This window comes from Petaurus breviceps, unplaced genomic scaffold (assembly GCF_028583685.1).
Source record: "Petaurus breviceps papuanus isolate PSGF00001 unplaced genomic scaffold, PetGlider_PUasm1.0 81, whole genome shotgun sequence".
Lineage (NCBI taxonomy): Eukaryota > Metazoa > Chordata > Mammalia > Diprotodontia > Petauridae > Petaurus > Petaurus breviceps.
The window spans coordinates 537738-555591 of record NW_027186546.1 but is presented as its reverse complement, the minus strand read 5'-3'; the positions used below and the strand labels follow the sequence as shown (position 1 = coordinate 555591).

The window sequence follows — 17854 nt, the reverse complement described above, 5'->3', positions numbered from 1 at the left end:
TATAGGGATTTTAAGTATAAAAATACTCTTTATAACAGAAGCATATAAGTAGACAATGAAAAAATATTTTTTGCTTCTCATATATAAACTAAATTTCAAACCTCTGAGATATTATGTTCAGGACTCAATTAGGTAAAAGAGGGATTTCTTTGTTAAGTGTATAGGTGTAATTGTAGCAAAATATGGCATGTAAAATTACCATGAAAACTACCTTAGAGATAAGTACAAGTGACTCACCAGTCCATTTTCCTCTCCCCATCCCAATTACATATCCAGTTCTAAGTAAACTTAAATAAAAGGTAAGCTTTTTACACCAGTCAAGTCTTTGAGATTATTTTGTCTTATTTCTATCCTCTAGTGTAGTAGCATAATGTAATATACACAAGAAATATTTTTTAAAATACTTGTTGAATGGGTAAATAAATAAATAAAACCAATACTTTGTTAGATTTTCCACAGGATTATAGGTTCACAAAATTAGATTTGAAAGGCACATTAGTGGTTGCCTAGCCCTTAACCACTCCCTCCTCCTCTCATTTTACAGATAAGGAAACCAAGATGCAGAGAAATTAAATGACTTCCCAGGATCATATAGCTATTAAGTGCCTGAGATGAGATTTGAAGGCAGATCTTCCTGAAGCAAGTCCAGTGCCTTAACCACTACACCAGTAAGGGTCGAACTCAAATAGAAATGGATCTCTGCAGGTCACATAGATTTAGAAAATCACAAATTCACATTATCTATGTTGCATTGCATTTTTATTTTATAAACTATGTTCCAATATAATTTGGGCTACACTTGGGAGTTGTGCAAGTGGTTTTCACCCAGCTGGCCATCTTGCTCTCCATCATGCTGCCTTCTAATTTGTAACAGACTCTAAAATGTATGGTCAAATGGCAATCCAAGATGCATTTCAGGAATAAGGTGATGCTTCTGTTAACCTTTCTCTCCCACAAAAACGAGATAGTTCTAGTGAAGTTTGTGCAATATAGTTTTATTAACTGATAGTGCAAATCTTACCAGACACACAGTCCCATAATAAATAAAACTCAAGGATCATTTGAAGCACACGAACATGCAGTCTTATTTGGTACAATGCAAAGCTTTAACCTTCTGACAATATTGCTAATTGTGTTTAACAAAAATCTGGGAAAGACTGGAAGCAACCCTAAGCAATGAATTCAAATAAAAGGTGACACAGACCATTCCTTTTCTACAACAGATTTTGGGCTAAAGATTTCAGAAGTTTTCATTTTAAAGCTATTTAACTCTACCACAGTGCAAATCATATTGCTGAAATATCACAACAGGGAAATAACACTATTCAAATAAAAGCAAAGTGGTTGAAGAGGATTATATAGTTTACTCTTCTTTTTTATCATCATCATCATCATCATCATCATCACATTATGTTCTATTTTTGGCAAGAATTCACTTTTTCCATCAGTAGGAAGATGTGTTCTGCAAACTCTCGGATGGCACCTCGGCCTCCACTGCATTTGCAAATATACCCAGCAGCCTTCTGGGCAATGGAGCAAGCATCAGCAGGAACCCCACTCATGCCAGCTTTCTTCAAGCATTCTTCATCAGAAACTTCATTTCCTAAAAAAAAAATACACGCATTAAAACAAAACACAAATGGCATTCTTTTTGGATATGGCAAGCTATTTAAATTCTGACTTCTAATTTAACTGATCCTTATAACAACTCTGTGAGGTAGCTGCTATCATTACCCCTGTGAAGAAACTGATGCTAAGAAAGGTTAAATCACTTCCCCTGGGTTGCACAGTTAGTAAGTGTCTCAAGAGGAGTTTACACACAGATCTTTCTGACTCCACGTCTACTGGTCTAACCATTGTGTCCCACTGCATGGATCAAAGAGCCACAAAATTCTGAGACTTTAGAGAAGATTGAGGAGGTAGTGTAATAGAGTATAAGGAAAAGAGTACTGAATTCGAAGAAGTGGTCTAGGTTCAGATCCTGCCTTTGCCATTTACCCTGGGATACTGGGTAAATCATTGTATGCTTCTGGGCCTCACTTTTCTGTACCCATAAAATGAAACGGGTTTTTGCTCTGGGAGCACATCTACTCAAATTTAAAATTGGAATGATACAGAAAGATTAGTATGGTTCCTTTGCAAGGCTGACTCAAAAATCTGTGACATCTTCCAGACTCTTGTTTTAATGAGGGGACTTCACTAGATGAAGTGCTAGGTCTGTTCCAGAGCTGAATCTTCAGGATTCTTTAATCCGTCTCCAACAGATGTGCTAGCTGATGCAGAGACATTTGCCACAGTGAGTGTGGTCAATTGTGTGTCAGGGACCGACAAATGGGAGCTGGCTGAATTTAAGCTTTCATTTCTCGATGGATAATGTGGATTGTAGTGATAGTATGCAGAAGATATTTCAACAGCAATTTCAAGAACTTAAGATACAGTGTAACTTCAAAAAGCTATGGACGCACACACATATCTGGAGTAACAGGCACACGTTATTTTAGAAACACGCACGATAAACACCCATATGACTATAGCATGGGCCAGGAACTCAACCTTCTTTTTGTTAGGCATTCCCCGTGAAACCTATGGAATTCTTAGAAAAATGTTTTTTTTTTTCTTTTTGTAGGGGGGAAGGCAGGGCAATTGAGTTTAAGTGACTTGCCCAAGGTCACACGGCTAGTAAGTATTAACTGTCTGGTCCAGATTTGACCTCAGATCCTCCTGACTCCAGGGCTAGTGCTCTATTCACTGTGCCACCTAGCCACCCCTGGAATAATGTTTTTAAGTGCACAAAGTAAAAAAAAAGTAGGGTTATAAAGGAAACCAATTATATTGAAAGAGTTATCAAAATATCAAAGAAAAAGTTCATGAATCCCATATTAAGAACCCCTGAGGGGCAAACAAATTGAGCTCTAAATTTTTCCCAACATAATTCAAATTGGTTTATAGGAAACTCTTATCAAGTAAGAATGAAGGGTTCTGGTTTCCAAATGCCACAATTACCATATATAAATCTTATGTGTAGGTCAATTTTCAAAGATTTAGAATAAAATGCAAGCTATATATTATTACTCAAAGTAAAGCAAAGTAAACTTTTAATCATTTAATTTAGTAATTGACTTTTTCTTCCATGCTTGTTCAGAGGTCACTTGAGAGCCTTACCATGCCTGCCTCCCAGTTATCATCAATTGTTATTACTGTGTAGGGACTGCAGAGCACTGATGATAAAGTTCCAGTTACGACAGTGCTAGATGAGTTTGCTCTAACCTGTTTTAGTCTTATCCACTCTGAGAATTCCCCACATTTCCAACAATTAATGAAATGCCAAATACGAAGAATGCCAGAAAAGACTGCTTTTGCCTCCTCACCTGTCCTGCAGCACGGCAATAGCTTCCTGATTGGTCTCCTGGTATCTAGCCTCTTCTCTCTCCAATCCAACTTCTGCACAGCTTTCAAATGAATACTCCTTAGCCATAAATCACTGGTCTACTAAGAAATCTACTGTTGTTCCCTTGAGACTCTAGGTCAAAATGCAAACTCCTTAGCTGTCCTTCAAAGCCTGCCTCGATCTGGCTCCCACTTAGAGAAAACAAGAAGCCATTGCTTAGAGCATGCTTTTCTGCCCTCTCCAGGCTATCCAGCAAGCTGTCCTCCTTCACTCCAGCTCTGTTAATAACGTCATCTTCCTTCTTCCTAAGGTCAAGGCCAGCCCTTCGTCATGTGTCCCCAATCTCATGCCTATTCGTCTTCTCCACCTACCTGCCCTCTCAATCACCTTCTCCACCAATTTGTTCCTTTCCTGTTCCCTTCAATAAGCCCAAGTATTCTTCTCTATCCTAGAAAAACATTCACTAAGACTAGTCTAGGCCCTCTCAAGCTTTCAGCCTACATTTCTCTTCTCTTTCTCAAACACCAAAAAAAAGAAGCCATCTGCGCTCAAGGCCTCCACTTCCTCTTCCCTTACACATTTTTCAACTCTTTGAAATCTGGCATCAGAGTCTGTGGCTTGACTGAAATCACTCACTCCAAAGTTACCGATGACTTCTTAATTGCCAAAACTAATGATAAGTTTTTCAATCCTCATTCTTCTTGACCTCTCTGAAGTACCTGACACTGAACCCCTCTCTCTTACCTGTCAGTAAGTCAGGCAATAATCATTTATTGAGTCTGAAATAACCATTATAGTGAATGGGATAGTGAATTGATTAGGAACATGTAAAAGGATTGCTTTGCTGAACCGAAGTCCTAGTCAATTATGTAACATTAATCTGTAGTGGATCAAATCAGGATTGTCTTGTGATTTCCATCAGTTCTATTCAGCTCCATGTGAATGGTATCAAAGGAGATGAAGAGTAGGGTGCTGGGGTTTGGAAGGTATGACTGGTAACAGGACAAGGGAGTAGGGGATTCAAGAAGAAAATGTAAAGTTGAACCAATTTACAAGGGTTCCAGATAGAGAGACTTCCAGTGCAGGGGTGATGGAATGGGAAGGAACTGAAGGGTGGAAGGACTGGTGGTAACAGTAAGGACAAACAGGGATAACAGCAAGAAGGCCTAAGGAAATATGGAATGTTAAAAGATTATGGTCAGATAAACTTCAGAGTTCATGAACATGGAAACAGAATACTTGTGGTTGTTAGAAAGTATGACTATCTCTATGTGTAGCTGACCTGGAGTGGAGAAATAAATCATTAAAACTCAGTTATTGAGGAACTGGGAAGTTCTTAGTTGAGGAAGCATCAAAATGTAAACTGAAGTCCCCTAGTGGGCATGAGTGCAACAGGAGTTGGCATGGAGCCAGTCCAGGCCCCGAATTCACTCAGGAATGAAGGAGAACATACAGAATGTCAATAGGAAATGGTCACAAGGATCTTAGATTGGGTGATAAATTTGGACAGTGTGAACCTCAAAGGAGGAGAGGCTGCTGAGTGGTGGTGGCAGGAGAGTCTGGAAGGGGTACTATGAAACAAGTAGTATTCTGACTCCCTTGCCATGACTAGTCGAGGGGCATGAGCTATGCTTTCTTTTCTCCATTTCTTTATCTATAAGGTGTACAAAATACCCACAGATTCATGTGTGAAAGATGAAATCCTAATTCTATTTTATTTGGCTGAATTACAAGGTACCCACCTAGATATGCCACTTCTTTCCAACATAAACCCATTTCTTTTCTCCATTCATCTACAACTGCTAGCTTATTGGATATACCAATTTCCATCCTCACATCCAGTTTTAAGGAGGAGAGTGTCTGTTTTGAACAGGCTCTTTCAGAGATTAACCTCACCTGTAAAAAAAAAAGATGAAAATATTAAAGCATTACAAATTTTAAAAACTGAAAAATTTTTTAAAAATAATAGCTCCAGAATGTAATACAAGTCAACAAAATGAAGTTATTTGGCATCCTGAGATATTATTTTAAGTAAAAAGAAATAATTTTATGTTTAAAATGAGACCATTTTAACATTTTTCTAAGCCTAATCTGAGATTGAAATGTAGTGCTTCTACAGGAAGCACTTTAGGGAAAACACGGTACATAAATTATCCTATTCTGATAGATAAGACAGCTCAAACATCCATAACATGGGAGGGGATAGCTCCACTGGTCTTTGTCCTGATGAGACCACATCTGGAGTACTTTGCTGAATTCCTGGTGCCATATTTTAGGAAGGCCACTAACAACTTATAGAGGAGGGTGACCAAGATAGTGAGAGCTCTTGAAACAATGGAATGAACAACAAAAGGAATTGTTAAAAGTTATCCTAGAAAAGATTTAGGTGAAACATGGTAATTATCTTCCTGTGTATAAATAGCTGTCATATGTTAGAAGATTTAGATTTTGGTTGGCCTTAAAGGCCAGATAAGCAGAAGTTGCAAAGAGGCAGGTTTAGGCTCAATATAAGGAAAAATTCCCTAATCATTGGGGCTATTAAAAATGGAATGGGCTGCCTTTGAAAGCCCATTAGTCTGGAATTTTGCAGAGGGTATTTCTTTATAGGTAGGAATTGGACAAGATGGCCTCTGTAGATTCTTCCAAATTTGAGATTCTATTACCAAAAATTTTAAATCTCAGGATTCTCTCCCCCAATTTTCTGTGAGACTAAATAAAAATAAATATGTATATACCTAATAAATACAGTAAAATTCAGTGGGTAAATACCTCAATATTACTTTTCTTTAATAAATTTATCCCAATTGAATCTCTAACATCATAAGATATTATTTCTTCTTGGTTTCCTGATACATAAATGTGACCATTGGTGAGACATCCATCAATATTGCAAACTAGGAGCTTTATTTCCTTAAGCTTCTCTTTGCCAAAATAGCCATATCTGAAAGAAACCAAATCCAAATTTGACAAGGTCCTTTTGAATCCAAATATAATACTCAGGTTTAAAAGCACTTCACAGAGATCATGTCATTTGAGCCTCACAGTAACAACCCTGAAGTCGGTACTATAGCTAATATTATCCTTAGAAGAGAAAAGTGTGGTTCAAGGTAGTTACATGCCTTTCCCTTGGTCAAGCCGCTAATGCTGAGGAAGGACTCCAATACATATCTTCATGACTCCAAATCCAACACTCTACTAACTCTTACAATAACCTCATCCTAATTACCTGTCACTTATAAATTTAATAAGCATGCTATATACTTAATTTTTCAAATCACTGGTTATATTAAAGGCTGTATCATGTATAGACACACACATAAAAGCATAAATTCTTACGTTATTGTGGATAAGATCAAAGTAGACTAAAATGGTGTCACTTTATGGAACCATACTAACTATACTGAATATCCTGTAACCTATACGTCATTTCAGAAATTGCCATCTGGACACTTTGTTGTAGTGTTTTAACAGTCATAGAATTTAGTCTATTTGTTAAACATAAATATACTTGGCTCTAATTAAATGCTCTTACCTCAATACTCTTTGTTCTGCAATAGGCCAATCAATATCAACATCAATATCTACACTGTGTTCAGCTCGCATTTCATAGTAGGCCATCTTCCCACCCTATAAAAAAAAAATAATGTCAAAAGTATTGTTTCTTAGCATCAAATATAGCTGTTCCTATCCCAGCAAAAAGTTTTTTAAAATTAATATTATTTCTCTTTTCCAATGCTCCCTTTCAAAAATTTTAAAAAGAAACACAAAAAATCCCTTTGTAATGGAAACACATAGTACAATTAAATAAATTCTCCCACTGGCCGGGTCCAAAAATGAATGTCTCATTCTACAATTTAAGTCCATCAGCTTTCTGGCAGGAGGTAGGTAGCATGTTTCAGTCAGTCAGTCAGTCAATAAATATTTATTAAGCACCTACTATGTGGCAGGCACTGTGAATAGAAAGGCAAAAAACCAGTCCCTGCTTTTAAGGAGCTCACAGATTAATGAGGAAGAAAGCATGCAAACAAGTACATATAAACAAGCTATATACATGATAAACTGGAGATAATCAACAGAAGGAAGGCACTAGAATTAAGGGAGAATTAGGAAAGACTTCCCCAAAATCCAATGGGACTTTAGCTAGGAATTGGAGGGAGCCAGGGAAGCCAGGAGGCAGAGATGAGGGGGGAAAGCATTCCAGGCAGGAGGGACAGCCAGTAAAAATGAATGAAGTCTGGTGATGGAATGTCTTGTTTGAGAAACAACAAAGAAGCCAATGTTCCTGGAGTACATGAAGGCTGGGATTGGGGAAAGGCTTAAGAAGACTGGAAAGGTGGAGCAGATCATGGAGGGTTTTGGATGCCAAATAGAGGACTTTATATTTCATACAAAAGGTGATAGGATGCCACAGGACTTTACTGAGTAAAGGAGGGTTACACGATCATACCTGAGCTTTAGAAAGATGACTTTGACAGCTGAATGGAGCATGGATGGGAGTGAGGAGAGATTTGTGCCAGGGAGATCAACCAGCAGGCTATTGTAATAGTCCAGGTGTGAGATGATGAGGGCCTACACCAGGGTGGTGGCAGTGTCAGAGGAGAGAAGGTGGCATATTTGAAAGATATTACAAAGATAAAAATTGAAAGGCCTTGGAACAAATTGGATATAGGGGATGAGAGAGAATGAGGAGTCAAGGATAATGCCTAGGTTGTAAGCCTGCATAATTAAGAAGAGGGTGGTACCCTCAATATTAATAGAGAAGTCAGGAATAAAGGAGAGTTTTGGTGGAAAGATATCATTACATTGATCAGAGTTCTAAAGTTTTTCAAAGTTATTTTTCACTACAATGTTGTGTCAATGTTTTCCTAATTCTGCTCACTTTACTCTGCATCAGTTCATAGAAGTCTTCCTCATTTCCTTTGAAGCTGTCCATTTTGCCATTTCTTATGGTGCAGTAATCACATGCCTATACCAGAATTTACTCAGTCATTCCCTGATAGGTTAGCACCCCCTGAGTTTTCTGTTTGCTGCTATAAATAATTTTATATCTAGCAGTGGTGCAACTGGGCCAAAAGGTATACACAATTTAGTAATTTTCTAGAAAATAGTTTATTATAATGCACACAACTTTTTTATAAGTTACTTTCAAAAGGATTTCTGGAGAACTACAAAAATGCAAGACATTACTAACAGAAACTAATGAATTTTTGAACCAAATAATTTGGAGGGTCTTTTTTATCTCCCGATAGCAAAACAAAACCACCAAGAAATTTAGAATATTTCCAAATATTGTTGATGACAAAATTCTCATTCTTTTCCTTTAAAATGAAATTCTACTTTAATACTAAATATGTATAAACACAATATTCTCTCCTCTCAATATTATGGTCAAAAAGAGAGGTAGACAGAGACACAGAACCCTGTATGTGTAATGTTAACGGGAATTGAAAGTTTTCTCGTCCATTAATACGCCTCACATAGAGCCTATTAACTCAAGAGAAGCTTGATTAGGGGAGGCTTGTTCTTCAGGAAAGCCCACACCTTTTGTTATATTGTAATTAGGCAGTGGGTCATGAGGGTTGTGATGCCCTCTCACCCTGAAGTGTGTGTGTATATATATATACACATACACACACACACACACACACTGAGGTTAGCATTTTGCTTTGGGACTTACTCGTGGGAAGAGTGTTCGAGTGATGTAGCCAGATGACACTCTAGGTAGCCGTTAAGAAGCCCTCTGGCTTTGAAAACCCAGATGTTGGTGCTTCTCTCTCTGGTCACTATGTATGTATGTAATGATCAGACAACTGGATTTGTCTGTTGGTCTTTATGCTATTATTTCTGCTTGTAATTTCGGTTTGTATTTTCCCTGAAGTTCAAGGTGCTGACTTTTTCCCCTGAAACTAAGTAAATGATATATATGTTTGATTAAAGTAAGATTGCTGACCTGTTTTGAGTTGCTTTTCTTTAGAAAAGCAGATCAAAGAACTTGTGCTAGAAGCCCTCCTGTGTGCTGGTGTTATTGGTCTTATACTCTCACAGTAACTGTAAATAGCATTTCTATTACAGTATGATAACAACATATATGAACAGATCTCTTTTCTTTCTACATGTCTCCAACTCAGGGACAGTTTAAGAGTCCCTGTGATTTTTGTTCCAGTTATGACACAAAAGAAAATGAAGGACAAGAAAACTGACAGTACTATTGAACCTTATCTATTGTATTTGTGGAAATTAATATAGAACAAATGGAAGAACTAATATTTAGCCCTAATTTAAAACTCCCAGTCAAGGAAGCACTGTTGCGTGTGTGCGTGTCTGTATGTCTTCTGTCTGTTTGGGTGGGAGGAGGCTCATTATAACTAAAACTTGTTGATGTCGAGTATGATTTCCTACCTTAGCAATTATGTGGACAACAGGGATCATTTTTCTATAAAGATGGACTTCCACTTTCACAATTAATAGTCAGTCAGTCAATAAGTCCTTGTGTCTCATTCCTACCGGGCAGAGAAGTACTGGTTTCCTCCATATCTTAGGGTATGGTTTATGGACCATGTCTCAGATTGGGACTTACCAGAAGAATCTGTACCTAATCAGTATAATTTTTCCTAATTCTTTGATCTTTTGTATAAAATATATAGACTGGTGAGAAGATGAAAAGCTTGTTTTCTTCCCAAACATAGTGTTTTAGATAAACTAATGGTGATATGATAGAACTCTGTGGTTTTCAAGTTTTCTTTTCAGGATAGCTTTTATGACAAAGGGGCAATCACTAAACAGTAATACTATAACATTAGCTCAAAAATGGATGTAAAAATATTAGTATTTTTAATAGAACAATGTGAATGTTGCAATAGTAATTTTATATATGAAGATATATGAAAATCATTATATACAGAATATATTTAATATCTTTACACATAGTACACCATACATATACTAAAGTATAGTATACATAGAGAATATATATGCTAGTGATCAGCACCAGAGGATGAATGAAGAACAATGCTTCATACAAAAGAGCTTTATCAGTGACAGTCTGGTCCCCTTAACATTGACATTTGATATCATTTAGCAACTCTGCTTCTCTTGTCATTCTTTAGGAACAACTAATACTTTAGAGAGTTTTTGTCAAATGACTATACAGACCTGTAAGTAGCCCATTTCTATCAAATGTCTTTTAGCAAAATAAAAGGAGCCATTTTCATATAATTCTCCATCCCAGTCTTGCCGACGAGGGCGTTTGGCTGGATTCAAATTCAGAGGCTCTGTCACTTCACTTACTGCAAGTAAAAGGCTACAATCAATTCAAAATGCCTGTATGTCTACTAACAACACATCCCAATAATCCCATGTTTGCTAGCAAGAATGATTCTGGATGAGAACCTTTTGTAAAAACATGAATAGTCATAAACAATATAATAGAACAAGATTTCAAATTAACTAAATTACTCAAGGGAATGGATGTTATGGTTAAATTTGTTGTTGTTAATATCAAATGAGAACTCGCCATAAAAATCTAGAAAATCTTCCTATGATGTAACTGCTTGATGATCCATGCCATAGATGCAAGAATCCCCTGGTATAAGGCTCATATCCCTGAAAGAATCTAGATTGTGGCATCAAACTCAAATTTGAGTTTGTATTTAAGTTTAGTTTTTAATCAGATGGTTATTTTAAGAGGTTATATTTATAAAGTGCCACGCAAACCTTAAAGTGCAATATAAATGTTATTATTATTCAGCAATTGTTTGAAAAGCACTTCTGCAGCTATCTGATTCAACTCTACAGTAATTACTAAACTCAAATACTCAACAACTACTAAACTCAAATAGAAATGGGGACCACTAAGCTGTACATAAGGATGCCTGTGGGTCATATGTTGACTTAGTTTTGAAAAATAATATTATCTATGTTTGTAATTTTTACTTATTTTGTTAACTATTTCTCAATTACATTTTAATCTGGTTTGGATTGTTGTAGGATGTTGCTTGCACATTTGATACCTGTGGTCTAGAGGACCTGTAATAACCTCCGGGTATCACCTCAGGCATACCAAGAAACCAAGGGCAATTTGCTCCAGGGAGGGCACGTGATACAACTATGAGATGCCCCTCCTGCCCAGTTTCCCTGGTACTCTAATTATTCATCTACTAGGATAATTTAATACGTTAAAAGTAGAAAAAAATATTATATGTCATTTGAATTATGTGCACCACAGTATCAGGGGATTCATTTAGATGGAGAGGATCTTGTAACAAAACAGTACTGAATGGTATGTATACAAAACTGAATTAATTCAATACTGATGTTATGAGATATTATTTGTAAAGTGCTCTGCAAACCTTAAAAATGCTATAAAAACAGTAGTTATTATTATTCAGTAATTGTTGGGAAAACACTTCTGCAGCTATCTGATTCAACTCTACAGTGAATACTAAAGAAAATAACAATTTAAAAGAATAGATTTAAAAAAATACCACATCCTTAGAAATGCATAATTGCTCTTAAATTGTAAGTGTGCAACTACTTCACCTTCCTACTACCAAGTAATCAGATAGGTCAATGTCAATCTTACATACTATGAAAATAGTATAATATTCTGCATACTTTTAATCTAATGATTGTTTTTTCTTTTTATTAGTTAGGATCCTCCTACTAAATACTAAGGTTTAAATAAGAGTATGTGTACTTTCCCTGCTTCTTTGCAGAGGTAGAAGTCTGTGGGTGTGTGTATATATATAGTGTTGGATGTTTTCTGAGTGGCTTTGCTAAACTAACTTTTTTCCCCTTTGTTTTTACTCTTTGTAATAAGGTATTACTCTTTGGGAGGGACTAGAAAGAGGTATAAATTGAGAACTATTTAAGTGACATAAAAATAGACATTATCAATAAAATTTTATTAAATATAAATTTTTAAAGAATATGCCTGATCTGGAGAAGTCCTCCAAAGGAGAAATTACTAGAGAGATAATTTTGCCATTTATTATTTGAAATGGGCTCTCTGAGTTTAGCAGTCTCACCAGCAGAAAGGAACCTATAAATGTAGCATTTCATAAACCAAAATCACTTTAGTAGTTTGAACCAGTCAAGATGGGAGAAAAAGCACAAGAGCATAAAAAGAAATGGCCCAGTGCCCAAGACTCCTGGTCCTTTCAGTTCAGTAGGCTGTCTATATTAATTCTGACATTTTACGGAAAGATTAGTCAATCTTAAAAAACTGAATAAATATTGTCTGCCCCCATCCATTACCCCTTGCCCCCAAATTCCTAGTTTCCCTTAAAATATCATTTTGGATTTGTCATACCAAAATGTTTTCGATCCCTCTTTAAATCTATTTATATTTTACCATTTCTTTGGGTAAAATCTAATATTTTAACATGTTAAGTCTTACTTCCTATTCTTCTTTCACGTTTTAAGGGGAGGATAAGTATCCCCATAGCATGTCCTTTATTATTTTATTAGCTTTTATTTTACTGACATCTTATTCTCAGTTTTCTTCTAGACTGACGGGTCCAAACATTTGATTTTATTTTTATCTAATTCGTCAAAAACTAGAATACTAACTTTGGGAATATTTCAAATATTTACTTAGTGCTACTTGATCTAATGCTTCTGACTTTTAAATATTTCCTTAGTCAGGTTAGAAGAAAAGCTAAAGCAAATTCTCTTAGTCCAGATGTATAATCTACGATCACGGACCATGGAGTACAAGTGATCCATTTCATTAAGTAATTCCACATAATAAACATAATTTTCATTGACTGAATAAATAACTTATGTATTACTATTCTGAAGTCTCTTTTTATAGACGCTTTCATAAGCAAAATACAAAATTTCAGAGCTATTGATGAATTTATTGCAGCTTTTCTATTTTGTAGTTAATGGATACCAACAGTATATAACTATTCTCACATGGAATCAAATTTTTTTTACATTAAAAATTAGTCCTTTTACTTGAAAAGGTTGGGAACTGCTGGTCTAAATATATTATTTGCTACTATCACCTCACTGTTGGCAATAAGATCAGAGTTTTATAAACAAATCATACTCCATAAACCACTGTATCATTTCTACCTTATTTTTTCCATAAATCACATTAAGTATTATGTATTCACTTTCACTTCTCATAACATACCTAGAGAAGAAAAAATTTGAACCTTGTAAGCAGTTAAGACTAGAAAGAATGAAAATGTCAGGTTACCTCCTTTCTGAATTTCACTCCACCGAAATTGGTGACGCCTCACAACAGAGAAAACAGAATCATATCCATCTTCTCGGATCATTTCTGCCACTTTCTGAAGGTCAGAAGGATGCAGACATGGAGAAGTAGCCTGAATATTTCCTACAATATCAACCTCTTAAGAAAACAAAAGATGAAGAAAATGTGTGTCATAATGATATCAGCAAAAGACAATTAAGTGCTAATGAAGAGATTTTTCTAACATATCCAATTCATATTAAAGTAAATCAGGTTATCTAATAATTAAACACAGCAAAATCCCATTCCAACAACAACAATAAAATGAACTTGCTTTTTAAAAAAATAAACAAGTAATTAAATACATACCATTATGGTAACTTAGAAACTCTGATATGGCATCTAAAGAAGTAGAACTGTCTTTTGAAACTTCTGAACTTCTTCGATGAACTTGTGCTCCACATTGCTTGGCAACTTTCTCAATTTCATCATGATCCGTAGAAACCCATATGCTATATATGGATAAAAAACACAACCCCCCAAATCATTAAGAGAGCTTTGTTATCAAGGTGAATAGCTTCAAACGTCTATAAAGTTCCTGTATGACTAGTGAAACTGATGAAAGGTAAAAATAAACACTATAATTTGGAATTGTTTTATAATGCTAAATAACAGCAATTCAACAAAGAACATTCACATTATGAAATAACGAATTTAATACTGAACAACAGGAATTTAATGAAGAATGGAGAGAAAAAAAAAATGTTTCCTGTTATTTGCAGTAGGAACTTGAAAGACCATGTCTCTGAAAGAATACTATGTCCTCTACTAACACATTAAAATTAGAAGTGAGACTACTTAAGCTAGTCTGAAAGCATTACTGAGCATGGCTAGTTAGTTGGTATGGTCAAGCTAACTGTGTCAAAACATTAGGTCATGTAAGGAGGCCACACTTTAATCATTTGAGACCTAAACATGGGCATAGCAGCTATGTCGCTACTTTGGGCTGAATTTTTACCTAGATCAAAATTATTTTAATTATGAGGCATATATTTGTTATGTAAAATGGTGTATCAGTGAATTTTCCTTAGCAAAGGAACAAAATATTTGGGTAATATTACTAATTATCTTGAAAATAAGATAATATATATCATTCAGGCAATCCTGGCAACTTTAGGGTTGGGCAGGACAAAATAACATGCTTATTATTAATTCAAGTCACTGTGAAGGAAGTTTTAAAGGTGGTGGTGGGGGGGCTTAATTCCTATTTCTCACACATCAAAAATGGTTTCTCACAATCTAGTAGTGTTTACTTAGCATTTTTATAGGTTACAAACAACAAGCACAGTGGAACCTGGCATTCACTATACCTTTAGTCAACTGTATGATTATAGTAACAAGAGTTATTAGGGAACAGTGCTTATGAAAGTCTTTCTGTTCCCTTCTCACACACTCACCAAGGATGTCCTTAATATGTATGTAGATTATTCCTGTGAAATTTTTGTTTAGACAGATAGGAAAGTAGGTATGTGGGACTATAATTATTGGTATTCTTTTAGTTGCCTTTTTTTGAGGGGGTGATATCTTTGGTATCTTCCCCTATTTCTGATTTCTTGAAAACTGATCCCTCAATGCCCTCGAAATTGTGTGACTTAAAGCCCTACCTTCCTCTGTGGATACCTGATCCAGTCTAGCTGAATTTCCAGCTTGATTTTCATCAGTTCTAATTCTACTTCATTAGATAATACAAGTGGAACTTCGATGCTAGAGTTCAAATATGGTGACTTCATTATCACTGATAGTCTCTCCCCATTCCAATCCATCCTCCACTTAGCTGCCAAGGTCTGACCATGTCACCACCCTATTAAAGGACCTCCAGGAGCTTTCTATTAGCTCCAGGACCAAAAAGTGCAGTCCTATTTTGGCACTTAGTTTCTTAAAATCTGTGCCCTTTCTAGCCTTCTTGCACATGATTCTCCTTCACACATTCTACAGGGCAGCCTGGCCTACTTACAGTTCTCCAATCACAACATTCTATTTCCTTTCTTTTTGCCTTTGCATTGGTTGTTCCTTATGCATGGAATAAAGCTCTGTCCCATCACCTCTACCTCTTTACTTTCCCTGGTTTCCTACAAGACTCAATTCAAATTTCACTTTCTGTAAGGGGCCTTTTCCTGTCTGTGCTCCCACCCCCCAGTTGCTAATGCCTTTCTCTTTGAGATTACTTCCATATGCTTCCCCAATGGGGGAGACAACATGAAAACAAAGTGATACAAAGCCAGTTATATACAAGATAAACACAAAATGATTAAAAGATAAAGTAGTGGAATTAAGAGGGGCAAGATAAGGCCTCTTGTAGAAGGAGGGATTATAGTTGGGGCTTAAAAGAAGCCAGAAATGTCATTAGACACAGTGGAGGGGGAGGGGAGAGAGCATTTCCAGTCAGAGAAAATACTCTGAGTCAAGAGATGGAGGATCTTGTTTGTGTAATAGCCAGAAGGCCAGTATGACTGCATCACAGTATACATGGTAGGGAGTAAGATGTATGAAAACTAGAAAGGTAGGAAGGAGCAAGGTTATGAAGTGCATGAATGGCAAATAGAACATTTTAAAATTTGTTTCTGGAGACAATAGGGAGCCACTGAAGTTTACTGAGTGTGTATGGGGCGGGGTGGGGAGGGGGAACGGAAGGATAACATGATTAGGAAAATCACTTAAGTGGCTGTAACTGAAAAACAGCTAAATCAGGAATGGCTCTCACATCAATAACTAGCTGCTTTCTGCCAATGGAACAATAGTAAAACTAAAACTAGCAATTTACCCCTAATTGTTTTTCTATTGTTTATTGAATTTGGCAGTAGCTTCACTGACTTTAAACTCTCATTTTCTATTCCACTGAAGGCTCATTTCTGCAACTGTGGTCAAGAGGCAAAGGGAAGTCAGGAGATCTGATGTTCTAGCCTTGGCTATGCCACTCATTTTCTGTGAGAACTTAAGTCACTTACCTCTCAGTACCTGGATTTCCTCATTTGTAAACCAAAGGTATTTACACAATGCTAGATTTAGAACTGAAATAGACCTTCAAAGTCATCTGGTCCAGCCTCCTCATCTTATGAATGAGGAAGTTAGAGAACAAAGACTTTAGTGACCTGCCCAGGTCAGGAACCAATGATCAGGAACTTTCCTTCCATGCCAAACAATCTATAATTCTAAGTCAACAGACACAATTTCTACTTTCTGGAATGAGTATAGCAAAATCTCTTTACTATATAATGCTGCCTTAAGGGACATACCAGTTTTACAAAACCAGTAAACATTTACTGAGTATTTGACTGGGTGTGAGCACTATGCAAGACAAAAAGTAATAGTTTCTGCCAAAAAGGGAACTTATCACCTAGTTGTAAGCAATGGAATGAAAATGACAGGTACAGAAGATTTTAATGAATTTATGTAAGTTGTTTATATTTGTAATGCATTTTGCCATAGTCTTATAGTTTAACAGGGGAAAGAGAAAAAATAGTCTGCTTTACTTCCCATAATTTATTTATATTTCCATTAAAATTTCTAGAGTCCTTTTTTTTTTGTTTTCTCAGAAAAACTGTTTAAAAAGACTCTGGTCCCAACCCAGGTCATAAAAATAGTATTTTATTGCATTATAGTTCATAAGATCATAGAAATAAAATTGGATTACGTTAGAAAAATAACAGAGTCCAATCCTTTCATTTTACAATTGAGAAAGTTAAGGCCCAGAGAGAAAAAATAACTTGTCCAAGATCATCCAAACATAAGTGGCAGATTCAGAACTAAAATACAATCCCACTGGCTCTAAATTCTTTCTCCACAAGGCCAGGGTAGGACAATCTTATTATTGATGACTAATAATAAACTTTGTCTTTTACACATATATTGAATTTGCCTAATATCTGCTTTAAGAATTAGATATTTTTGAGATTTTTTTTTTTAAGCAATCGGGGTTAAGTAACTTGCTCAAAGTTACATGGCCAGTTATTTCTGGGTGTGGTGCTGAGTATCTGAGCCCGGGATTCGATCCAGGTCATCCCGATACTGGAGCCAGAGCTCTTACTCACTGAGCCACCTGGCCGCCCCTAAGCAATTGGGGTTAAGCTCAAGGTCACACGGCCAGGTGTTTCTGGGTAGGTGCTAAGTGTCTGAGCCTGGGATTCGATCTCCAGGTCATCCCGACACTGGAGCCGGTGCTCTTACTCACTGTGCTACCTGGCTGCCCCTATTTTTGAGATTTT

At 36.2% G+C, this 17854-nt stretch overlaps 1 protein-coding gene and 1 non-coding gene across 2 annotated transcripts in view; one reads left to right on the top strand and one right to left on the bottom strand.

Moving 5' to 3' along the window:
• Positions 1 to 979: 979 nt before the first annotated feature.
• Positions 980 to 17854, bottom strand: part of LOC138176099 (N-acylneuraminate cytidylyltransferase-like) — a 32384-nt gene continuing 15509 nt past the window's right edge. The window contains 7 exon segments of the mRNA XM_069106829.1: positions 980 to 1603; positions 5131 to 5284; positions 6158 to 6329; positions 6921 to 7015; positions 10541 to 10674; positions 13596 to 13751; positions 13962 to 14104. Of these exon segments, the coding sequence (XP_068962930.1) occupies positions 1416 to 1603; positions 5131 to 5284; positions 6158 to 6329; positions 6921 to 7015; positions 10541 to 10674; positions 13596 to 13751; positions 13962 to 14104 (1042 nt within the window). The 3' untranslated portion in view covers positions 980 to 1415.
• On the top strand, positions 2078 to 2179 carry LOC138176151 (U6 spliceosomal RNA). Its single transcript, XR_011172176.1, has one exon. It is a non-coding gene; the product is annotated as a U6 spliceosomal RNA (small nuclear RNA).